At 46.4% G+C, this 25,048-nt stretch overlaps 1 protein-coding gene across 4 annotated transcripts in view; it reads left to right on the forward strand.

The window, feature by feature from the left end:
• The window catches only part of LOC311354803 (ryanodine receptor 1-like), a gene marked incomplete at its 5' end in the record, with an annotated part of 63,892 nt that extends 39,931 nt beyond the window's left edge, over positions 1 to 23,961 (forward strand). The window contains 33 exons of one of the 4 annotated variants that reach the window (XM_084474660.1): positions 2,149 to 2,319; positions 2,495 to 2,554; positions 3,395 to 3,529; positions 3,858 to 3,970; positions 4,968 to 5,064; positions 5,145 to 5,254; positions 5,634 to 5,685; positions 6,068 to 6,157; positions 8,407 to 8,506; positions 9,147 to 9,226; positions 9,340 to 9,416; positions 9,591 to 9,668; positions 11,200 to 11,294; positions 11,386 to 11,474; positions 11,627 to 11,755; positions 12,126 to 12,236; positions 15,385 to 15,466; positions 15,555 to 16,900; positions 17,226 to 17,305; positions 17,430 to 17,583; positions 17,688 to 17,774; positions 18,277 to 18,555; positions 18,811 to 18,941; positions 19,595 to 19,637; positions 19,780 to 19,913; positions 20,116 to 20,176; positions 20,350 to 20,496; positions 21,212 to 21,346; positions 21,849 to 22,005; positions 22,408 to 22,472; positions 22,616 to 22,716; positions 22,828 to 22,879; positions 23,034 to 23,961. In XM_084474660.1, coding sequence (XP_084330786.1) covers positions 2,149 to 2,319; positions 2,495 to 2,554; positions 3,395 to 3,529; positions 3,858 to 3,970; positions 4,968 to 5,064; positions 5,145 to 5,254; positions 5,634 to 5,685; positions 6,068 to 6,157; positions 8,407 to 8,506; positions 9,147 to 9,226; positions 9,340 to 9,416; positions 9,591 to 9,668; positions 11,200 to 11,294; positions 11,386 to 11,474; positions 11,627 to 11,755; positions 12,126 to 12,236; positions 15,385 to 15,466; positions 15,555 to 16,900; positions 17,226 to 17,305; positions 17,430 to 17,583; positions 17,688 to 17,774; positions 18,277 to 18,555; positions 18,811 to 18,941; positions 19,595 to 19,637; positions 19,780 to 19,913; positions 20,116 to 20,176; positions 20,350 to 20,496; positions 21,212 to 21,346; positions 21,849 to 22,005; positions 22,408 to 22,472; positions 22,616 to 22,716; positions 22,828 to 22,879; positions 23,034 to 23,129 — 4,737 coding nt within the window. In that variant the 3' untranslated portion in view covers positions 23,130 to 23,961. The remainder of the gene's footprint in view (positions 1 to 2,148; positions 2,320 to 2,494; positions 2,555 to 3,394; positions 3,530 to 3,857; positions 3,971 to 4,967; positions 5,065 to 5,144; positions 5,255 to 5,633; positions 5,686 to 6,067; positions 6,158 to 8,406; positions 8,507 to 9,146; positions 9,227 to 9,339; positions 9,417 to 9,590; positions 9,669 to 11,199; positions 11,295 to 11,385; positions 11,475 to 11,626; positions 11,756 to 12,125; positions 12,237 to 15,384; positions 15,467 to 15,554; positions 16,901 to 17,225; positions 17,306 to 17,429; positions 17,584 to 17,687; positions 17,775 to 18,276; positions 18,556 to 18,810; positions 18,942 to 19,594; positions 19,638 to 19,779; positions 19,914 to 20,115; positions 20,177 to 20,349; positions 20,497 to 21,211; positions 21,347 to 21,848; positions 22,006 to 22,407; positions 22,473 to 22,615; positions 22,717 to 22,827; positions 22,880 to 23,033) is intronic. The other 3 variants (XM_084474662.1, XM_084474661.1, XM_084474663.1) reach the window with 3 other exon arrangements.
• Positions 23,962 to 25,048: the final 1,087 nt, after the last annotated feature.

Consider the following 25,048-nt stretch of genomic DNA (forward strand, 5'->3'; position numbering starts at 1 on the left):
CTGATATACACCGTTGGTGTTAATAATCGTATTCACACTATCAGTACTGTATATATATATATACATCTGATGATGGATCAGTGGACCGCAGGTCAGACTACCACCCTGTCTGTGTGCGGGTCATAAGGCCCGGTCCGGAGCTATCCGGTGTGGTCCGGTCGGGGTCTGGGTGCTGCCAGTGTGTGAAGAAGTGGAGTGGAGGGGCGCTTGATGAAAAAACTCTGCTGTAGAGGGCGGGCCCATGGCGCCTTGCTCTCTCTGCCCAACCGCCCCCACCCCCGACAGGAGCCAGGCCAGGGGGCGGGGCGCCATCTTCCTGTCGGTTTGCTCTTAGTCCATCCCAGCTGGGTTAGAGTCTTGAGTTCCAACGGCTTTCCTTTGACCTTCTTTTTCATTGACTTCTTAATTTGGTTTTCTTTGGAGTTGGGTTATTTGATGGTTTGTGGTTCTGTAGCATTGGTATTTGTAATGCGTTTGCAACGAATGCAAGTAGGGGACCAACTCCGCCCATCCTTCCCTCAACTTTAGCTTTTTGTTTTTCTTAATTCCATCTTCACGGCCATCTTCTGTAGTCATCACATTCCTTGGTACCTGCCCGCTAACACAGGGCCACTGGTCTAACCCGGGCCACAGCTCCCGGTTCACGTCATTCTTTAATAAAACCCTCCATAGCACGTGTGTCCCTGCCCTTAACCAATCAGAGAAGCGGCTCAACTTACCTCGGCTTTTTTGCTCTCATCACAGTGACATCATCGTTATTTTTTTTCGAAACTGTCAGAGGCTGCCAGAAAATGTATGTAGTCACACCCATTCAAATGAGCTGTCGTATTAAGTTAGAATCACATCTGGAAAGGTAACATGAACATTAAGTAATTATTTAATTGTAGATATATGTACAACTATGTCATGTACATCTTTTTTTTACCTCAAATTCTTTTAGATTTTCTTTTCTCTCTCTTTTTTCAATCTTTAACAGGGCAAATGCGATAGCTAATCTACATCTAAATTCATCTGAATAACAAATCATTTTGATGCATTGGCTCCAAGCTTCCACATCTAATCCCTAAGGCCAAGGAGGGTGTACAAAAAGCGAGTTTCCTTTCGCAGCTTTCTGAAGTTTTGCTTATTCTCAAGTAGCTTTCCATTTGTGTGGTTCTAAACTCTAACACCTGTGTGTGTGGCGTCCATCTGCATCTCGCTCTACTACAGAACGGCACGTAACCCTCCTAATCGTTCCATGTAACGCGTCTTTCCCCTCCCGCCTGCAGACCCCGTAATGTGTTCAGGTGTCTCCTCCGTTGTGTAGAGAATGCCGAGTGGATTGTCTGTTGGATGGATTGCTGCCTAGCATGCGGTATCACTGAAATGTAATTGTTTCCTCCCCTACAGCTGTCAATCATATGTCCACAACATCACTCCCGCTCACCCCACCCATAGCCAGACATTTCACACCCCATATCTCCCTCACATGTCCACAGTACCAGTCTCACCATGTAGAACTCAGGATCAAATATGTGTATGATATGTGGGGTTGACGGTGACAGCTAGCTCCAGCGACATTTTCATTCAAATGCAGCGAGAGTTACAAGAGAAAACAAGATATTCCTGAGCCAGGTGTTTATGTTGCGTATAAGGAACACATCAGACATATTTAAAGAATCCATGATCTTTGCGTATCCATGATCCATGATCTTTGTGTAGCATGTTGACACACTTTGTCAACATGTTGTTTCATCCACCTCCATTTCTTTTGCCCCCTCTATTTCTTATACAGCAGTCAGACGGACAGGTATTTTTCATGGATTCCCTTATCCAATGATACTTTGTGTGACTCTAGACTCTTGTAGATGTTGCTTGATGTCGCCTTGTTGGACAGGTAGTACTGTACTCGAATGAGGGTGTGGGGGGGACTATCAACCTATCTATCTATCTATCAAAGCGACTGTGCATTGGCATTGAATCAGGGCTGCTGCGGGTTCAATGCAAAAACATGTGTTCACCACGGCACCAACATCCACCAAAATATCTCCATTTCTGTCATTTTGTTCCTTCTGCATTCCCCCCCCCCCCCCCCCCCCCCCATTTCCACATTTACGCCAAACCGTAAACACCCTGTCGGTTCCTACCCATGATTTCCCCCCTGCTCAGGGAGGCGGATCGGACGCGGAGCGTACCAAGAAGAAGAAGCGCGGGGACCGCTACTCGGTGCAGACGTCTCTGATCGTGGCGGCGCTGAAGAAGATGCTGCCCATCGGCCTGAACATGTGCTCCCCGGCCGACCAGGAGCTCATCAATATGGCCAAGATACGATACTCTCTGGTAGGGTTCTCTGAGTCTTCTTAACTGGTAAAGCCGGTGTCTCTCGCCCGATTACCGTACGCTTCGGACACATTGTGTGCCACGAGATCGTGGTGTCTGTTGGTTTGAAGGTATGATCGTGTCATGTGACTTGGGTCGGCGGGCCATGGCTAACTGGAATATGTTTCTCCCACAGAGAGACACGGATGAGGAGGTCCGAGAGTTTCTGCACAACAACCTGCACTTCCAGGGGAAGGTGAGAGTGGTTGGATCAAGGTCTTTTGTGGTCAGAAAGCCATGAGATAAAGCATTGGTTTTCAAACTGTGCGCTGTACTCGTGCGCTATTTAATGGTATGCAGAAAAAATAATAATTGTTCTATATATTTATTTAAAAAAATATTTCTCACTGACCAAGTGAACAACTGGATGAGAAACCCGTTCAGCATCCAAACCTCTGAATATTGTTGTCTGTGTGTGTGTGTGTGTGTGTGTGTGTGTGTGTGTGTGTGTGTGTGTGTGTGTGTGTGTGTCAGTTCTAGTGCTACCCCTTTGTACAGCTGACAACAGTTCCTCCTGCGTGAACTGTGATTAGCTGACTAGGGCAGGCCTACGCTACTGTATTTTGTTATACTTTATAACAGCGGTCATAATGGTAGTACGTGGGGACAAATATTTTCTGAGGGGCTATGCGGTGGATAAAGGATAGGTACTACTTTCTTCAGCAGATGCTTTCATCCAAAGTGATTTAAAGGGAATTCCGATACATGTCGTTCATCAGAAGGTAGGTGTAAGGCATGGCTACAGGCTAGGGAGTGGACATGAACCCAGAACCTTTTGGTTGGCAGTCAAACACCTGAACCGTCATCTTGCCCCTAGTTGGCAATGCTAGTGCCAATACTATTGTACTTTTGATTCGATGACTGATTATATTATATTATATTATATTATATTATATTATATTAAAGCCATCTATAAATCCCAATCCTTCAGTGAAATTGTTGGGTCATAAGTGACTGGTTAGCATTACTTTAAAGCATGCCTTTGTTTATTGTCTAGTCTATACAGTGTGTTCACGGCTTGTGTTTGTACGGCCAGGTGGACAACCCGTCCATGCGCTGGCAGATGACGCTGTACAAGGAGATGGCCGGGAAGGCGGAGGACGCTGACGCCCCCGACAAGGTGGTGAAGAGGGTGCAGGAGGTCTCAGCTGTCCTCTACCATCTGGAGCTGGTGAGCAGCACACTCACACACACACACAGACACAGACACAGACACACTCACACATGCACACACACACACGCACGCACGCGCACACACACGCAAAGAACGCAAAGAAAACACATCTGAACATTCAGAAAAACAAGTCTCTCTTTCCCACTTTCCTGTCTGTCTTCACTATCCTGTCCATCAAGGCACACAAAGCGCTGTTAAACAGTTTACGTTCAAAGTGCTATCACAACATCCGCTGTCTAAGACTCAACATTCATGATTTCAAACATTTTTATAAAATAGGTCTTTATCCTCATATCATCGGCTCATAACGCCTTCTCCTCCGCAGACGGAGCACCCGCTAAAGTCCAAGAACATGGTGTGGCACAAGCTGCTGTCCAAGCAGCGGCGCCGGGCCGTGGTGGCCTGCTTCAGGATGACCCCCCTGTACAACCTCCCCAGGTGGGCCCTAGCCCAGTCACTACCAGCAGTACTCAGACACTAACACCCTGTGCCTCCCAAGCTGGGCCCTAGCACAGTCACTACCAAGACTAGACTCTATGGGGCTCTATGGTGCACTTGTAAAGATTTTGATTTTGATTGGTTATACCTGCAAAACACACATGTTTTGTATGTGTTTTTAGATCAGATTCAACAATGTTATCTTTTGTTGAATTTGGCAAATATTCAATATGTTGATTGTTGCTCATCCACTAGGTTGAAACCAGAAGAAGGTTAAAACAGAAGTAGCCCTCAGTTTCTCTCCAATTGATATGGTTGGCCTCTACAATATTGATACTGACGCTAAATTGTAATAGTAATTAATTAGTTTAAAGGAAGACATTTCAGGTTTAATGGTTAAGCCGCACTGAAGCCGCACTGACTTTGAACCAAGAGTCAAGTCAGACATATGGATCATTGAGGAGCAGGCAGAGGTTAGGCATCTAACTCCAGATGTCCACAGTAAGGCTGTGGAGATCAGGGATCGAACCCAGTAACTTTTTTGCCTAGGAGTCGGCCACCTTAGCCCCTACTACACAACCCGGCCCCTATCCCGCACTATCCTGTTCCATTGTAATTGTTTATATTATACACACAAGCATCAACTGTCGTTACATATGCACCAAGCATTGCCATATATGGCTCAGGAGGTAGAGCGGGTTGGCTGGAAACTGGAAGGTTGCCAGTTCAATCCCCGGCTCCTCCGAGTGTCAAGGTGTCACTGAGCAAGACGCCTCACCCAAACTTCTCCCGACCAGCTTGGCTGTCGCCTGGCATGGTTGCCAGACGACAGCTTGGCAACCGCCGTCGGTCGGTGTCTGAAAGTACGCATGAATGGATGATTGTTAGGCAATATTGTAAAGCACTTAGAGTGGCCCACTGGTTAGAAAAGTGCTGTATAAATGCAGTCCATTTACCATTTTTACCATGACTATGAATGCCCCCTATGCGACCCCAGGCACAGAGCTTCCAACATGTTCCTGGAAGGCTACAAGAGGAACTGGATCCATACGGAGGGCTACTCCTTTGAAGACCGCATGATTGACGATCTTTCCGTGAGTGGAACCTGGAAGTGTCCTCTCTTCGTCTTATGTCCTCTGCTGTCCCTCACACTCCTCCTCGGTTTGTCCCCCAGAAAGCCATGGAGCAGGAGGAAGGAGAAGAGGAAGAGGAGAAAGAGGCGAAGCCGGATCCGCTTCATCAGCTCATTCTGCATTTCAGTCGAACCGCTCTGACAGAAAAGAGGTTAGGTTGCTCCTGATTGCCACTTACAACCAGTGAGCTCAATGAACTGTACTTGGACTTTGAGGTCATTCATTTATCCAATGAGTCCAATCAAGTGACGATACACTTTATTCATCTCTAAGGGAAATTCGGTCGGTCACCCGTGATCACAACCTCACAGAGACATGTAAACATTACATTATGTTCCGATAAGGCATCATCCTTACTTGGTACACAACATACAAAGGATAAAAAACACTGTTTGTTGTATTTGGATCACGTGTTTTTGTGTCAGAATTGAACGCAACAACAGTCTCAAGACCCCACTGGCCCGTGTTAGACAACACGCCCCTACCGTTAACCCTCATCATATGTGTCTGTTCTCTTCTCTTCATTACAGTAAACTTGATACAGATCACCTCTATATGGCATATGCCGATATCATGGCAAAGGTAAGCCCTACATGTTTTTTTTGCTGCGGAATTATACTCGCATTAGTTTAACCGCCAGATTCTCACAGTGTAGACAGTGTCCGTGGTTCCTGTGCAGCGTTTTCTTGCCCTGTGTATTTGTATGCTGCTGGACTTGCCAAACTGTTAATGTTTGGTAGGACCAAAGCAGGAGACAATCAGCGTTGCCAGATTGGGCATGATTTCCCGCCCAATCTGGCAACGCTGGCACCAGCATGCTGCAGCCAGTGTTGCCAGATTGGGTGGGCTATCTGGCCCAATCTGGCAACACTGTAGACAATCCTACTCATACTTGGATCCCGCCCTCAGCCAGCCTAGCCTGCAGTTCACCCTGACCCCCGCTGCCCTGTGTGTGTTTCCTCAGAGCTGCCACCTAGAGGAGGAGGACGAGGAGGTGGAGGAGGAGGAAGTTGGGCAGGATGAGATGTCCTTTGAGGTGCGACAGTCAGAGCTGGTAATGGGCGGCCAGGGGCTTGGGATCGGGAACACAAAGGAGCGGTAGCTCTCGACGCATCGAGTGACCTCATCACGGAACATTACCCCACATCCACCCCTTCTCTCTTTCTCTCGCTCCATCCCTGCGTCCGTTTCCGTCTCTTGTCCGTCCCCTCTGTGTCTCTCTCTGCGTGCGCACGTGTGCGTGTGTGTGTGTGTATGTGTGTGTGTGTGTGCGTGATGTTTGCTGTGCCACTGGCCTGTGTGTCGCCTGTGTCCTAATCCAAGGAGGAGTTTCTGGCTTATTTTTTGAAGTGAAAAAAAATGTAATCCTGGAACTAATATATTTGCCGCACGATTGATTATTTACAGAGAAGATAAAAAAGTAAAACGCAAGACTTAAGTAAGCGCATTAGCAAACGTTCTCCAAACGAACACTTTCATAATGAGTCATTGTTATGAAGTGATTCAATAGTGTGAACTTCACGTGCGTTTGCAGCTAAAGTAAGTTTGAACGCGCAGCGTAAGAACTTCCACTGCAACACTTTTGCAGTGGAACTGTCTTCCCGTGTGCATTTCCATGGCTGAAGATTTGAAGCAATCCCTTGACCGTGATTCATTCTCTCTGACGATACTCGAGTAAAGCAAATATTGTTCAAACAAATGAAAATGTGAACAAGAATCAGGCTGCACAAATTATATATGATTTAAAAAAAATAAATCTTTGCTCTAAATCTCTGACAAATTGACCCACTGTGTGACCACTCACACCACTGACCCACTGACTCATCCACAGCTCTCCTCTCTGTGTCACTCTGTTCCATCCTTTCCCCGTCTCTCTCCGTGTCTCTGTCTCACTGTGACATGTGACCACCTCATAACCCTTGGTTTGCCATTAAGGGAATGCTACTAATCAATGGTTCTTTCCTGACTCACTTAGATTACTGACAGACTACAGTGAAAGCCAATGTCCGACACACAACACGCACACCGCATTGAAATGCACCCAAACAATTCTACACACACTTTAAATTCAGCATTGGAAATTGATGATCAATTCGACACTCACATTTGGCACACTCTTGTACGATCAAGGCGTAGTAAAGAACCAGTCAGGTACAGTGCTTTTTAATGAATGAGCTGTACTCCCAGAATGAGGTCCTCTGACACCACACATAGCGGGTAGAGAACGGCTAGGCATACGTGGGTGGGGGGAGGGGCTATGTGGGTGGTGGGAGGGGCTATGTGGGTGGGGGGAGGGGCTATGTGGGTGGTGGGAGGGGCTATGTGGGTGGGAGGAAGGTGCTTGGGGTGGTATGGGGAGGGGGGGGGATATATATTGGCCTGAATTGTTTTTGGTTAAAAAATGGGATATCCATTCTCTCTGGATATTCATTGCTTTTTATGTCGTCTTTAAAAAAGACAACATGTGTATATGTATTTACAATATGTTGGAATATACTGTTTGCTGGTATATTATAATACCAGTGAGACCTTATTGGAATTATAATAAAAAAGTGTCAATGCAATGTATACAGGAGACAGCATGAAAAGAGAAGGTGTGAGTTGAAGACATGTTGGTGAGCCAGTACGATACTGCAAGACCTTCAGGCTGTTGGCTGTAGTCTTACTCTTGCTCTAACTGGCAAGCGTGAAAACAGTAGAAAAATTCCATCATGTAACGCATCAACTGGTGTGAGAGAATGTATGTATGAGATATATATAAATATAACTAATATGTAATGGATCTAATGTATAGATTACATTAAACGCGGCTCACAGAGGCTGAGCTCTGAGCGATTAGAATGTGGTGTGGAAAGGAGTGGGAACAGGTAAGTGAGTCTAGCAAAACCCAGATTGAGGGTGAGAGTGAATGAAGTGTGAGTGCAGGGTGGGTCTCACAGAATTGGAATGGATAGGAAAGACCTCAAAGTTTAATTAACCTTATTAAATATTAAAAGCTAAAACGTAAAGAATATTCTATGTGATCCCTCCCCTCCCAAATCTCGGACCCTTTCTTACCCAAAAAACAATTGTCCAAAAGTGACAGCCCTAAAAATCTATAAACTAGTTGGACCCTTTTTGGTTTTAACTCTTGTAGTAAAATCCAAAAATACAATGTAGGGTCTGTCATCCACAGTGAACACAATGACCAAGTCTATTTCTATAGTCAAACAGAAAGGCTCCATTCCATCCATTCTGATTCTACGGGTACGACAAGCCATTCAAAAAACAAGGAGTGGCTCACGGCGTCTGCGTCCCCCACAGGAAAAGGAAATGGAGAAGCAGAGACTGCTGTACCAACAGTCTCGCCTCCACAACCGCGGCGCTGCCGAGATGGTCCTGCAGATGATCAGCGCCTGCAAAGGTAGCTCCTCCTCCCTGCTTCACACCGGAGAGCAGAGGGTTGCTGGTTCAAGCCCCAGCTCCTTGAGCAAGACACTCACCTCTTACCTCTACACCACGACTAAACTTTGCTACTCTTGCTCTTGTCTTTATCGTCCCGGCTGATGTCTTTCTGTTCTACGTAGATGACCCTCGCTTGTCATAAGAATTTCCCTGTACTGAATGTGTGGTGGTGTCAACCCGCCATTGGAGTGTGCGGTTATGTCCGGCTTGTGGAGGGGGTTGTCAGTTAGGTTTTAGTTGAAATTCCCTTTGGCAAGGCACTTGACGTCTGACTGATTATATAGTATATATTGTCAACCCGAGTATGATTGTTAGCTGTATATCACCTAGTAGAGTTCTTGATTATCCATAGATGCTAGTGAAGTGCTACTTCATTAGCCATAGTGGCTATTAAAGGGCTGTTTGAGTAGCACTATTGGCAAATAGAGTGCTACTTCATTAGCCATAGTGGATATTAAAGTGCTGTTTGATCAGCACTATTGGCAAATAGAGTGCTACTTGATTAGCCATGATTAGACAGTGGCTAGTCAACTACCAAATGCAATGCGGTTCATCTAACAATGTGTAACGACATCACTTCCTGTGGCCCTGTCCTACAGGTGAAACGAGCCCCATGGTGTCCTCCACCCTCAAGCTGGGCATCTCAATCCTCAACGGAGGCAACTGTGAGGTCCAGCAGGTACATGACGTCATCCGGACGAACCGTATGAGGACCTCACATTCACATTCAAGTCATTCAAGACCGTGTGACACACTTCATGACCATGTCTGTTGTTGTTTTCCTGTTGGCAGAAAATGCTGGAGTATTTGAGGGATAAAAAGGATGTTGGATTCTTCCTAAGCGTCCAGGCACTGATGCAAACGTGCAGGTCAGTTTGAAGTTTTCACCAGTCTATATAGTCTACAGACAAACACAACAAAAGATAGTGTTGGTTGGTGTGTATTTTGTTTTGTGCAAGGTGTGGTCTGTTCAAACCAGGCGTTGTGTGCTGGGTGGGGAACATGTCTATACTGTATTGTGTACACGGTGCGATGTGTTTCAGTGTCCTGGATCTGAACGCCTTTGAGAGGCAGAACAAGGCAGAGGGGCTGGGCATGGTCTCAGAGGAAGGAACAAGTAAGTATTCAAACACACACAATGCACATGAATAATGGATGCACTGAATGCCCACACCCCTTACAAGATAACCTACCCACGAACAAAATATGAATGTTTTGGTGTATTTTGTTGTTGTTTTGTTGTGTTGTATGTCAAGAAAACTAGGTAAACACACAATCGAAGGAGATTCAAATAAAGTGCTACTATATTAAGGGAATGCTACTAATCGATGGTTCTTTCCTGACTCACTTAGTTTACTGACAGACTACAGTGAAAGCCAACACTTTAATTCACACACTTTAATTCAGCATTGGAAATTGATGATCAATTTGACACATTTGGCACACTCTTGTACGATCAAGGCGTAGTAAAGAACCAGTCAGGTACAGTGCTTTTTAATGAGTGAGCTGTACTCCCAGAATGAGGTCCTCTGACACCACACATAGCGGGTAGAGAACGGCTAGGCATACGTGGGTGGGGGGAGGGGCTATGTGGGTGGGGGGAGGGGCTATGCAGCACCTCATAGGGCAGCATTGAGTACAGAACATCATATACTTATTCACATCATACCGCACACAAGATCATAGGCAGAATAGGCTTTTTGAGTGTAATTCATTAACTCATTTTTTTATTTTTTTATTTTTGATTAACTCGAGTGAATCGAAAAAACTTTCATTGATTTTTCCATTGATCAAACTTTTATGTTCCAATCATGTTTTTCATGTTAAACATTGTACGGGTGAACAAGTGAATGAATTCATGGATCAATAATTGAAATCATGAGTGAGTAAATTAATGAATGAACGATCCTTGGCCTTCACATCTCCCAGTCCTCTTCTCAAGTCACCACACTCATCCTCTCTCTCCCCCCCTCCCTTCCTCTCATGGCCCCAGAGAAGAGAGAACAGGGTAAACCATCTCTCTCTTCAGCTGTCTCTCTCTCTCGCTCTCTCTCTCTCTCTCTATCTCTCTCTCTCTCTCTCTCTCTCTCTCTCTCTCTCTCTCTCTCTCTCTCTCTCTCTCTCTCTCCATCTGTCACTCTCCATCTCCATCTCTCTGTCTCTATCTCTCTCTCGCTCTGTCTCTGGCACTTCTTGGCTCTCTGTCTTGGCCCCACTGTAGCTCCGCTCTGCCACAGCTGCTTCTTATTCTTCCATCTATACCCTAAGCCTAACCCTATTGCTCTTGATAAGGCACATGGAGTATCCGCTCCTAATCATCTTATGAATGTGCAGTAGAACAGTCTTCATGTCCAATGTCCGCCTGTCTGCTATACTGTATTTGTGTTTTACAATATATGTTTTAAAAATTGGTTTTACCGCTTTTTTGGGCTGTTTTCTGTTGCATCTTGTGCATGTGAGTCAACGCGGTCTTCGAAGAAACAGTCACTAATCATGGCAACAGTCGGTAGTCATGGCAACAAACAATAGAGATTGCGAGCTCAGTTCAGACTTTAGGAACTCGGGAATATTCTGTATTCTGTACACATCCTTACACTAAAAAAGTATGAATGTTTAGCAGTACTTTTATTTCATCATTTGAATTAAAACAAGATTTATTTATTTAGGTGAGAAAGTCATGGCGGACGATGAGTTTACATGTGACCTCTTCCGCTTCCTGCAACTGCTCTGTGAAGGTCACAATAATGGTGAGAGGGAAAAGACAAGACAATTACTAACTGAAATATGAAAGAGTAAAACACACTGTAGATGCTGGACTGAATCTCTACTCGGGTGCAGATTTCCAGAACTACTTGCGTACGCAGACAGGAAGCACCACCACCATCAACATCATCATCTGCACCGTGGATTACCTGCTGCGCTTACAGGTGGGTCAGGGGGCTCTTATTTTGAAACTTCCCTCGTCCTTTTTTCCTTATTTTCCATGTTCTCTACCAATTTTCTCCAATGAGACGGGTAAAATGAGTATGTTGACAATGCTCATGGATGTGTCACTGTCATTTTTCTGTTCTCGGTGAAGGAGTCCATCAGCGACTTCTACTGGTACTACTCTGGCAAGGAGATCATCGATGAGCCAGGCAAGAAGAACTTCTCCAAAGCCATGCTAGTGGCCAAGCAGATCTTCAACAGTCTCACTGAGTACATCCAGGTACCGGAGAACGTAGCATACGTTGGGTTCATCCAAATGTAGGTATCAAAGCAGCAGAATAACAGGACACTCAAAAATACTTGACAATAGATAGAACTTACATTTCTTGGTAAATATAAGGCTAGAAAATTCAAAACATATGTGGAAAAAAATGTCTGTACATAATACATAAGCAGTAGAAAGTATACGTCAATTCAGAATGTGAACGTTATTATCATAGCAGAAGCAGAAGTAAACATTATTATATGCTACATTATTGCCATTGTCCTAAGTGTGGTCCTGTGAGCCGTCCTTTTTCAAATTAAAAGCCTTTTCTCTGGCACTCAATGCTCTCTGCGGTGCTAACTGAGTGTTGTGGATGGTCCGGTAGGGTCCGTGCACGGGGAACCAGCAATCCCTGGCACACAGCAGACTGTGGGACGCCGTGGTGGGCTTCCTCCACGTCTTCGCCCACATGATGATGAAGTTGGCGCAGGTACCTGTCCTCCACCCCCTCAACATGGCTTTGATTAAGATCCAGGATATGATAGGGATACACACAAACACTTTGCTGCTCTACGTTGTACCACATTCATTATGAGCAAATAGCTAAATAGACACAGGTATGCAAATGCTTATTCTATGTTCACACAAGTAATTGCGCTTCCTTCCTGCAGTTAATGCACTGGGGAACAATAGTTAATCTAAGGCATGGTGTATGCATACTTTGGATGGATATTTTTGTCATAGGGCCAATTGGGGTACTATTCCGGTGGTTATGATCATATGCAATGTTGAGCCAGTAATTCTTGCGCATGTCCCCAATATTATTTATTTTAAGAGCGCTCAATTAAGCACATTTGGGAAAAAATGATATGCACGTTTTTATTGTACAGTTCACCATGAAGGCTAAACTCCTGAATGTAACTTAAATGTGTGTAACTTAAATTCCAAAGCCGCTTCTAAACGGTTCCTTGCATACGACATAGAGATTCATAGAGCATACAAAACCACAGCCACGAAAGAGGTCGTGGTGTGTTCAAATAAAGTCGCCAGTGTTAATGGCGTCTTATGGCTAAACACTCTCAACACCACTGGTGGCCGTACACAAAATATGCAAAAAAATATTCTGCTGCTTGCAATTTAAGTTAATACTGCATATAGAACAAGATGCACACTTTTCTTCTGAAATATTTTGACTTTATTATTCTGGCCTGGCCAATTTTGATCTTGATGAATAACTGTTCAATCCATCATTCGTGTTCTTCTGGCTGAAATTGAATAAAGAGTCAAAGTACTTCCCAGGGAAATGGCGTGACCTTTTTGCTCTATGGAATATTTTGTGCATCCATTAGAGAACATTGTAATACTTGGTAATACGTGGCTTGTGCTACCAGCTTGGTATGTTTAGTGGCATGGTGGCATAGAGACTTGTAGGCCAATAAGATAATAATAATAAAATAATAATAAAACTGCTTGAATAGGACTTTTCTAAACATTCCTTTTGAAGTGGTAACATCTCGCTGTGATGAGGACTGTCTTTATCCGCATTGAACATCTTCACAGAACATAGTATATCTGCAAGAAAACTATGATAAGGACAAATATATATATATATATGCAAACGCATATTTATATACCAACAGTGTGGTGGTTAGTAGCATTTGTATCCATCAGTATAGAGTCTAAGAAAAAATGTTAAGCTCACCAAATATCTTGTTGTATTATTATAGATAACATTGAATACCTCGTACTTGCATACTTGTATATGAGTATTTGATTGTGTACTGTAAAAGGCTAAAGTAGAGATACCTGATTTAGACTGAACTGCTTTGCAATGTAATCTTTTAATTTTGTATTACTTGTCGTCAATTCCATGGTATATTGATTATTCAAACTGTTTTTCACATGGTCAATGCAGGGTAAAGTATGTATTCATTTTATTCATTTATCTATTGACGTGGTATTGTGATTACTGGTTTGTACTTTATTCAACCCTTGCCTTCCTTTAACAGTGAGTCTTTACAATTACCTGCCTTAGCACTATGATTAAATTCCCTTAATTTATTGGGAGTTTATTGCAGATACAGATACATATTTTACCCAAAAGAATATGGGGAGAGATCGGGTAGAAAAACCTCCCTGTTCCTAGTACTTCAAAACATGGTCAAATTTAATTGTTATTATTAAATACATACAAATAAAGCAATAATAGTGATATTATTTATGAAGCACTGCTAAATACATGCTTCACAATAAAAATGTCTTGGCTACCAATAAGCCATTGTCTTCTAGAATTGTGATCAAACCCTTACTGTATTCTATGTTTGCTGTAACGCAGGTCATTTTAAAGGCTCTCTGAGGAAACGAACATCCTATTAACTTCTGCTGTTTGACACTAACCTGCCACCCTTGTCCCACGTTGAAATACACACCAACGCCACCTTGCACGCACACATTTAACATTTAACAATCTGGAGTTTGCCGTCTTGCGATTAGAGTTGGCCTGCGGACTGATGCTTTTCATGTGTACTGTGTTGCTTTCCCGCTAACTCTATGGTTAGGTAGTAAAGGAGCTAAGAGGCTCAAAGAGTCACCTCGTAGTAGACAACACATTCCTGTTTTGTGTGTTTAACTAAGTTTAACTAAGGCTTAACCTTAGTCTCGTGATCTAACCATGAAATCTTTAATATAGGGTTACAAGTAAGTTGTTTTGTGTGGTTTATACACATTTTAAAATAACATATAGCAGCCTATATATAGCAGCATTCATTCGTCAGTGCCCTGTTTGAGAAGGGTCGATTTGACTAGACTAGACTAAATAGACTAGAAATGATATATAGTATACTACAAAAACATGGGAAGTCTTCATACCACCATGACTATTAGTAATTCCTGAGGGTTAGGTAGGCTCCTAGGTGTCTGTCTGTCTGCCTGTCTGTCTGCCCGTCCATCCGCCTGTGTTAGTCTATGATAGATTGGTGTGTGGCATCTTGCGCATGCATTCAGCTGGGCTTGGCTTCACCTCCACCTCCACCTCCGACCCTGACCAGCAATACGCACACAACAAACAAACAAACAAACATGAGTTGCTGGGTAGAGCAGTTGACATGAAGGGACCGCTTCCAAACAAATCCAGCCTCATGTGCATAAATGCTTGTTTCTGGCTTGTTGAGGTGGGATTTAAAAGGCTGTGAACGATGATCGTGTAGTTCCCCAATAGTTTACATGAAGCTTGTGCTCAGGTATAGTAAGTGTACAGCACAGTTTACTTGAAGAGTTATACATGTGTTTACTTTTGGTCCTTTTGTTAACTATTCAACTTGATGTTCTCAAACTCACCGGGGTCAGCCACTCTGGGCACCAAAGTATTAATAATTAGTCTAGGTCCCTCACAGAAATACAACATTTACCCATAGAAAGACCTTGGTGAGATTTTTAACTAGAAGGTATGTTTATTTAGTGCAGTTCATCATTTCATGAATGATGGCAATGAAATGAAAACGGTGGAATGATGCTCTTGTATCACGTTATCTTTCTATTGTGTTTAACATCACATGAGTTATCCATGCATCACTAATCCATAACGTCTAAGAGATTGTACCGTTCCTATTATAGTGGTATAGAGGTGTGTTTCTCTACCGTAATAGGACTCCAGTCAGATCGGCTTACTGAAGGAGCTCCTGGATCTTCAGAAAGATATGGTCGTCATGCTACTTTCGCTGTTAGAAGGTACGGCACCATTCCAGGTCTACAGAATTTGAATTTGGTTCAAACATCCTCCCAGTTGTGCTAATGAGCTTTTCCGATGTGTGCCAAGGAAACATCGTGAACGGCATGATCGCCCGCCAGATGGTGGACATGCTGGTGGAGTCCTCCAGCAACGTGGAGATCATCCTCAAGTTCTTCGACATGTTCCTCAAGCTGAAGGACATCGTGGCGTCGGATGCCTTCCGTGACTACGTCACCGACCCGCGCGGCCTCATCTCCAAGAAGGACTTCCAGAAGTCCATGGACAGCCAGAAGCAGTACTCGCCCGCCGAGATCCAGTTCCTGCTGTCCTGCTCGGAGGCCGACGAGAACGACATGATCAACTACGACGAGTTCGCCAACCGCTTCCAGGAGCCCGCCAAGGACATCGGCTTCAACATCGCCGTGCTGCTCACCAACCTGTCGGAGCACGTGCCGCACGACGCGCGGCTCAAGAACTTCCTGGCGCAGGCCGAGAGCGTCCTCAACTACTTCCGGCCCTTCCTGGGCCGCATCGAGATCATGGGCGCCAGCCGCAAGATCGAGCGCATCTACTTTGAGATCAGCGAGGTGAACCGCAAGCAGTGGGAGATGCCGCAGGTCCGCGAGTCCAAGAGGCAGTTCATCTTCGACGTGGTGAACGAGGGCGGCGAGTCGGAGAAGATGGAGATGTTTGTGAACTTCTGCGAGGACACCATCTTCGAGATGAACATCGCCTCGCAGATCTCGGAGCAGGAGGAGGAGGAGAAGGGGGAGGACGACGACGACGAGGTCCCGGAGGGGGGCGGGGAGGGGGCGGCGGCGGCGGCGGGGGCCGGGGGAGGGGAAGGAGGCGGCGGAGGGGGCGACGAGGAGCCGGCCGTGGAGGAGGCGCCGCCCGAGTCGAGCTCGGCCTTCGGCGACTTCATCAACAGCGTGCTGGGCTTCCTGGCCATCTTCACCTTCCGCAACCTGCGGCGGCAGTACCGCCGCGTGCGCCGGATGACGGTGAAGGAGATCGTGGTGGCGCTGACCGTGTTCTTCTGGACCATCCTGGTCAGCATCCTGCACTTCATCTACAGCGTGTGCAAGGGCTTCTTCGTGCTCATCTGGCACGCGCTGTTCGGCGGGGGCCTGGTGGAGGGCGCCAAGAACATCACGGTGACGGAGATCCTGGCCAGCATGCCGGACCCCACCCAGGACGACGTGCACGCCGACCTGCCCGGCGAGCCGGGCGGCGGGGAGGTGCAGGACGCCGGCGGGCTGACGGACACGGGAGACGCGGGCACCGGGGACGAGGAGGAGGACGACTCGGGGGACATGGAGGGAGGCCGGGTGGCGGGCGTGGACGCCCCGGGCGGGCTGGGGGACATGGGGGTGGAGGCGGCCGTGGATCCGCCCACACCGGAGGGGACCCCCATCACCAGGAGAAAGAAGGTGAGGGGGGGGGAGACCGCTGGGGGAGACTTCTGTTTGACTAAGAAGCTTATTGGTCAATTGTTCCGTTCTGTTTAGATATACTCAAGATGGTTAATTGAATGTTGTCTATCTAGAAACATAACTACTTTTCCAATGTTAAAATTGAAAAGATAACCAAAATGTTTTATTTAAAAAGGACAGGACGTAGGAGAGACGACGCACAAAAAAAACCCAAGCTTGGATTGAACCCTGCAATGTGTAAAGAAAGATTCAACCCGGGGCTTTCCCACCGAGTTCTATGAATCCATCCACTCATGTTCTCCATGTCCTCTGGTGTCTTCAGGCCCCGGCGGAGGCTGACGCCGAGCCCGTTCCCCCCGTTCCCCCCCCTGCACAACCCGTCCCGGAGCCCGAGAAAGCAGAGTACGACTTTCATTCACGATATTCCTCCTCAGAACTTTGACCATGTCGTCCATGGTGCCATGGTTGTCTTTGTAAATCATGTGGAGGTTTGATCTTCTTCTTCTTATTTTTGTTCACTTGTTAGTGTTGAAAATGGAGAGAAGGCGGGGACAGAAGCCAAGGAGGAGGAGAAACACCCGCGACCGAGGAAGGTGGTGGCCAAGAAAGAGAAGAAGCCCAGGAGAGAGGGCGGCTTCCAGATCTGGACGGAACTGGACAATCAGAGGAACAAGTTCATGGTGATGCGTCTGGGCGCTCTCTGGTGCCGTACACACTTAGTTCCACCGCACACGTGTCACATTCGTCTGAACTCGTTTCTGTTGTGTTGTGATTCTGTGTGTAGAATTACCTCTCCAGGAACTTCTACAACCTCCGCTTCCTGGCGCTGTTCCTGGCCTTCGCCCTGAACTTCATTCTTCTGTTCTACAAAGTGAGGGAAACACGTTTTAATGATGTCACTGTGCATAGTGTTGAACAGTGTTCACGCTGGTTCTCATGTTGCAATGGCTTCACGCTTGATTCAACATTCATTCATATTTAATACTTTAATATCTTAATACTTGAAGCCCCAAACTGTTACCTAGATCTGATTTGAAATGAATTGAACTTGATTTGAAAATGAAAATGATGTTGTGGTTGGTCAACTAAATTTTTTTTTCTAGAGACTATTCCCATGATGCATTGCTTTTCGCTAGATCCTTACCCTGCCCTAAAACACACCAAACTCTCACATATTCTCTGTGAATTCCGTATTTTCCCGCCATTTACATGTAATTAATGGTTATCAAAGTGTGCGTTAAGCATCTGAACATATTCTATGAAATTCATTGCAATCTCACAAACTTTCAGTTGATCCATTTCAGCCCCAGAGACCAACGGTCACACATTACCAACACTTTCCAAGACTGTAACCGCGTCGAAACCACCCACAGGTGTCCGACACCCCCCTGGGCGCCGAGGACGAGACGGAAGCTTCCGGAATGTTCGAGGGCAGCGGAATGTTCGAGGGCTCCGGGCTGTTTGAAGGTTCTGGGGAGGAGGCGGAGGGCTCCGGGATGGGCGAGGGAGCGGAGGACGAGGAGGACGAGGAGGGGCCGGTGTACTTCTTCCTGGAGGAGAGCACCGGGTACATGCAGCCCACCATGTCCTTCCTGTCCGTGCTGCACACCGTCATCTCCTTCATCTGCATCATCGGCTACAACTGCCTCAAGGTACTGAGAGGGACGTCATCATCATGTAGAAATACATCTTATATCAGCCTGATACAACTGCCTCAAGGTACTGAGAGTGACGTCATCATCATGTAGAAATACATCTAATGTTAAGACCCTGATATAACACAAGGTACGGCTGATAACAATATAATGCTATAATTAACTGATGTTGAGCTGATGAGGACTATTATTCAAGGTAGCTGAGCGCGGGGCTCTGTGGATAACCTCCTGGTGGGCGCGTCTCCTCCTCAGATCCCCCTGGTGATCTTCAAGAGGGAGAAGGAGCTGGCCCGGAAGCTGGAGTTTGACGGCATGTACATCACAGAGCAGCCTGAGGACGACGACATCAAGGGCCAGTGGGACCGCCTGGTCCTCAACACGCCGTGAGTACTGAGGAGGAGGGCCCTCAGCCAGCAGGAGTACTCTGTACCCGCCGAGTGCTGGGAAGTAGAACCAGGAGAAATACTCTGAAAAGTACTGAAGAGGAGGGCCTTTAGCGAGTAGGAGTACTGTGAAGTAGAGCAAGGAGAAATACTCCAGAAGTACTGGGTAGCATGACATCAGAACTCTGTACCAACCGAGTACTGGGAAGTAGAACCAGGAGAAATACTCCAAAAGTACTGAGGAAGAGGGCCTTCACCCAGCAGGAGTACTCTGTACCACAGGGTACTGGGAAGTAGAACCAGGAGAAATATATGTTAGTTCTTTGAAATATAACATAAATACCCCATACTGAGACAACTAAGAACTATGAAGTATAACAAGTTTTCATAATTGTTATTCTGAGATATCACAAGTATGAATACTCCATATGTACTAAGTTAATACTAGTAATTACTAGAAAATTGAAGTACTATGGAAATACTATGACCCTTGGAATGTTTACTTTGAAATACATAATATGCTAATATAATTAATTAATTAGTGTGTGAGCAACTGAATGTCATCAACCTCCGAGTTGACACAAAAAAAGCTACAAACAAAACAAAAAACATTGTTCTTCCATAACTATACTGTACCATTCTTTTTTCTGCAGCTCTTTTCCAAACAACTACTGGGACAAGTTTGTCAAGAGAAAGGTGAGCTGGTTCAGCGGCTCCTGCTCCTTCATGGTTCATGGTGTGTGTGTGTGTGTGTGTGTGTGTGTTGAGGCGTGCGTGCGTGTGTGTCCTGACCTGTGGTTGTGTTCCCCCCCCCCCCCCCCCCCCCGGCCCCGTGCAGGTCCTGGATAAGTACGGAGACATCTACGGCCGGGAGCGCATCGCCGAGCTGCTGGGCGTGGACCTGGCCTCGCTGGACGTCAGCCAGCAGCACGAGAAGAAGACGGAGGAGCCCGACAACTCTGTGTTCACCTGGTGACCACGCACGCGCACACGCACGCAAGCACATACACACAGTGACAGCTCTGTGTTCACCCGGTGACCACGCACACACGCGCACACACCGTGCACACGCACACGCACACACACACACACACACACACACAGTGAAGCACTCTGCTTCAACTCATGCTCATATTCCCAAAAACATGATGATTGTGTTTTGTTTTCTTCTCAGGGCTACCCAGGCCGACCTCAAGTACCAGATCTGGAAGTTCGGGGTTATTTTTACCGATGGTGTAAGCACAGAAATACCCTCATAATGAATCATACAATGTATAATACGAGGCAATATACCCTTATCATTTAACGACTTCATCATTTAATAAGTGTAACAAAACAAGGTACAGAAATTCCTTGTCGGTGTGAGACTCTCTGCTTTGTGTCTGACGTCCGCCCCTCTGGTGAGCAGACCTTCCTGTACCTGTGCTGGTACCTCATCATGTCCCTGCTGGGTCACTACAACAACTTCTTCTTCGCCTGCCACCTGCTGGACATCGCCATGGGCGTCAAGACCCTGCGCACCATCCTCTCCTCCGTCACCCACAACGGCACACAGGTGGGGGGGGGGCTTGGACCCGGCGGTGCAAGTCGGTCATCAGGCAGAGACACCTTGGGTCTTCATCCGCTCGCAGCGGAGGCTGTGCACAATCCCGAGCATTCCTCATACGATGCGATGAGGGTCAAAGCCGCCACATTCTAATTCTAACCACCTAAGCTTAAACAGCCGAGAAGAGAAGCCCATAGGAATCACAGCGCAAGCTTAGAAGTTTAACATTGTTTTTTAGAACTAAGTGTGTAGCAATGTGCACATAGCCTGCACATTGCCCAATGTGCAGGCTACCCGCCACCTGGGTGACTAAACCGGGCTCCTCCAGACAAGGACCCGGGGGGGGGTGGTGGTGGAAACCCGGTTAAGTTAGTGGACAATGATCCATGCCCTGAATTGCCATGTTGCCATGCAGGCGATCTCCCCCTGAGTGTGTGTGGACACGGCTGGTTTAACCTGTCGCGCATTGATTACTCAACGCGCAACAGGTGCGCAGCCTCACCCAGCCCCAGAGTCCAATCCGACTGACTCTGGGCCAGGTGAGGCTGCTTAAACCAGCCGCCGTCCACACACACTCCCACATAGTGGTGGTGCAAAATAGGGTCGCAGTGCATTCCTAGTTCAGCACTTCAGAAGAAGTGAGCGCCACGTTACAGTAGTCGTTGTGTGTGATTGGGTGGCTGATCGTGTGTGTGTGTGTGTGTGTGTGTGTGTGTGTTGACAGCTGATGATGACGGTGGGCCTGCTGGCCGTGGTGGTCTACCTCTACACCGTGGTGGCCTTCAACTTCTTCAGGAAGTTCTACAACAAGGGGGAGGACGGCGAGGAGCCCGACATGAAGTGCGACGACATGATGACCGTGAGTCTGGGAACGTAGGGTTGTGTGACGTCACATGACGACGTCACATGATGCGGTGCTGTTAGTGCGGAGCGAGAGGACTTCACTCATCTGAAAGGAAACGGCAGCAGACTGCAGCTCGGTCTGCATCCGCCCTGCCGCGTGCTGAAGGGGACAGACTAGTGTGGTGGCTAGGGTCTACCTGTAGGCATCCTTGAGCAAGATGTATAACCCTCTCTCTTTCTCTCTCTCTCTCTCTCTCTCTCTCTCTCTCTCTCTCTCTCTGTTTCTCTGTCTCTCTCTGTCTCTCTCTCTGTCTCTCTCTCTGTTTCTCTGTCTCTCTCTCTCTCTGTTTCTCTCTCTCTCTGTTTCTCTCTCGGTCTCTGTCTCTGTTTGTCTGTCTGTCTCTCTCTCTCTCTCTCGCTCTCTCTCTGTTTCTCTGTCTGTTGCTCTCTCTCTCTCTCTGTCTCTCTCTCTCTCTCTCTCTCTCTCTCTCTGTCTGTCTCTCTCTCTCTCTCTCCAGTGCTACCTGTTCCACATGTACGTGGGCGTGCGAGCGGGCGGCGGTATCGGGGATGAGATCGAGGACCCCGCGGGGGACGACTACGAGATCTACCGGGTGGTCTTCGACATCACCTTCTTCTTCTTCGTCATCGTCATCCTGCTCGCCATCATTCAAGGTCCGTCGCCGTGACCCCCTCCCTGAGCGGGCTCCACCTCCCTCCAGCGGGTGGGCGATAGGCCTGGTGATCGGCCATGCTCCCCTCTGACCTGTGGTCCCCTCTCCCCTTTCAACCCACGTCCCTGTTCCGGCTCCGCTTTAATGTCCGTGAAGGCACCCAAGCCCATAAACCATTAGAGGTCCCATGACATGCCACCAGGTGTGATGTGGTTAGCCGTTACAAGCCTTTTTGAACACCTGCATGTCACGGGACCTTTAAAAAGAAAGCGATTACAAGTTGAAGTTGAATCTTTTGAGTCACTTCACACCAGTAAGGCCAGCCCCCTGCCAGTGACCGCTGTGATGGTCACTGCACAAACGAATGCAAGTTGATGTTTTTCTCTTGATTCTCTGTGTTCAGGTCTGATCATCGACGCGTTTGGAGAGCTCAGGGATCAACAAGAGCAGGTTAAGGAAGACATGGAGGTACGTCTTAGTGTGGTCCGTTCTATGGATCGGAGGGCCAATCGTGGCCAAACGTGCCCACTGCCTACTGCATATTGTGCCTGGGCGTACCGCGAGTAAAGAGACGAGGTGATAATGTCGTTCCATGTGTCGTGTCCTCGCAGACCAAGTGCTTCATCTGCGGCATCGGCAGCGACTACTTCGACACGACACCGCACGGCTTCGAGACGCACACCTTCGACGAGCACAACCTGGCCAACTACATGTCTGTGTATTTCTTGCTGTTACTATGGCAACTAGAACAAACGTGCAACGAGACGTGTGTAGTGAAATAAACGGCCTGTTTTTTTTTTTTTTTTTTTTTTTTCCCACGCAGGTTCTTCCTCATGTACCTCATCAACAAGGACGAGACGGAGCACACGGGTCAGGTGGGTCCTCGCTTTTCACATTTGCTGTTCCGATCGCGTTTTAGCTTCAGCTAGCATTGGCTAACCCTAGCCCGTGGCTTTTTTGTGTCGTTGACCCCCGCTGTGCTCCTCCCCCTTGTCCACGCCCCCCCCCCCCCCCCCCCCGGACCGCCAGGAGTCGTACGTGTGGAAGATGTATCAGGAGCGAAGCTGGGACTTCTACCCGGCTGGAGACTGCTTCAGGAAGCAGTATGAGGACCTGCTCTCCTAGTGACCCCCGAAAAACCACCACGTCTCTCTCACCAACCGACCAACCGCTTCCTCCGCAGGAAGTCACCGCTGCTGAGCGGGGGAAAGATTGGATCCAGATTCATACGCAGCTACTTGTAGTTATTACAGAACAGTCTGTAGTTATACACAGCTACCTGTTGTGACGTATATATGATGTGTTGACGTACTGGCTGGAAAAACACTGCTTTTCCTCCAAGCATCTCCACAGATCTAACAGCCAACTGTTTCCATGCTTTGCGTCGTAATGCACAGTTCAAAACACACGCACGTCATTTTAGCGTTAATGTTGGCCAACTCTTGATATCGTGTCATCTCCAGTGAGTGTCATTGGGAAAGTTTCGGAAGTTCTGCCATATTTTTAGGCGAATGGAATACTGCTACAGTTTGCATACAATCTCTGCTGTCCAGCGGGTAAATGAAGTCTTTACAATCACTGGACTTGCGCGACCTCTCCATACAAACGCCGCTAGTTCTGGGTGTCATGATACTCAGTCGTCCCCCCAAGTGGGAAGCTGCGTTGTTCAAGTCTGTTTTATAAGAATACTATGTCATGGCTGTGTTCTAAACGTTATCATCTTCATACAATCTTTAGAGGGTGAAATCTTACCGACAAACCCCTAAATGAGTAGCCACATGATGTTACATCGCAGCTCAGTACCATGGTGTCTTCTTGTTCTACAATATGACAAACATTTCTGTCGTCAATCCAAAACACATGCAGTGATTATGTTGATTTGTAATGTCCCATCTACCAAGTGATGCTGTTCTATCCAGCTCTTGGAGTCTTTGATTTTAATTTATTTTATTTTATTTAGTCTGTGTTCAATTGCTATTTATTTTGAAGGCATAAAATATATTTGTCCTTTGTCCTAAAAGTGAAATAAATCAAAATTGGATCAAGGAGCTTTTATCCCTTTAATGGTCATGCACGCTGTGTTTCGGTTTATTTCATTATTTCATTTCATTTTATTTCAAAACATTTATTTGCCTGAAAAATTCCAAGAAAGCATTGAATCGTTCTGTCGAAACGTGTGCGTGCGTGCATGCATGTGTGTGTGCACATGTGTGTGTTTCTGTGTGCGTGTGATGACGAGTAAGAAATTACAACTTAAGAGTCCTTCAAAATAGTTTCTTTGTAAACCACATAATGCAAACCGTTGTAAGCCGGGTGAAGCCAGATTTCAAGGATAACCTTTTGTGTTTTGATGCTTTCAACTTGAGAGTTGTTTTGCATAACCAAGACCACCAAGAAATATGATATCTTTGGGGAGTAGATAATATTATGATTTATTAAGGTGCTTATAAACATTAGTATTGCACTGGTTGTAAAAAAAAGTAATGGCATGTCATATGTAGGCCTACAGTAAATATTGTGCTCAAGTATGTTAACTGTAAATACAGTTGCAGAGGAATCGAAATAACAATATGACACATTACTGTTATGATACTTTTATTTATGGTTACTATGTGTGTTTCTAAGTTTAGACTGAAATTTAAGAAGTTGCTGTATAATTGTGTTATTTTATCCTTTTCATTATGAACAACATTCTGTATCATTGGCCACTAGGTGGCAGTCAAATACAGTTATTTTCAAATATAAAAACTCGGGAAGGCAATTTGGAGAAGCCAGCCAGAGTAAGCTCGATTTTTGTTTTTAAAGTGTTCTACCGTAAAAATCCCACTTTCCCTTCAGGCCTCCTTCCAAGCCGCTCCCCCAAAACAGGTGAATAGCTCTCGAGCTTGAGCAATAGGCATGCATAGCCTGTTGGGTATAGAGAGAGAGGTAAGCCATCCAGTCATTTTATTCGGGCCGAATGAAATGAATGGAGGGGCATATTATAGGCCTGCGACAGCAAGAGTCACATAGCATTTGATTTATTGATTGCTTTCGGATGTATA

The sequence above is a fragment of the Micromesistius poutassou genome (assembly GCF_964030765.1).
Source record: "Micromesistius poutassou genome assembly, chromosome: 10".
NCBI classification, from domain to species: Eukaryota; Metazoa; Chordata; class Actinopteri; order Gadiformes; family Gadidae; genus Micromesistius; species Micromesistius poutassou.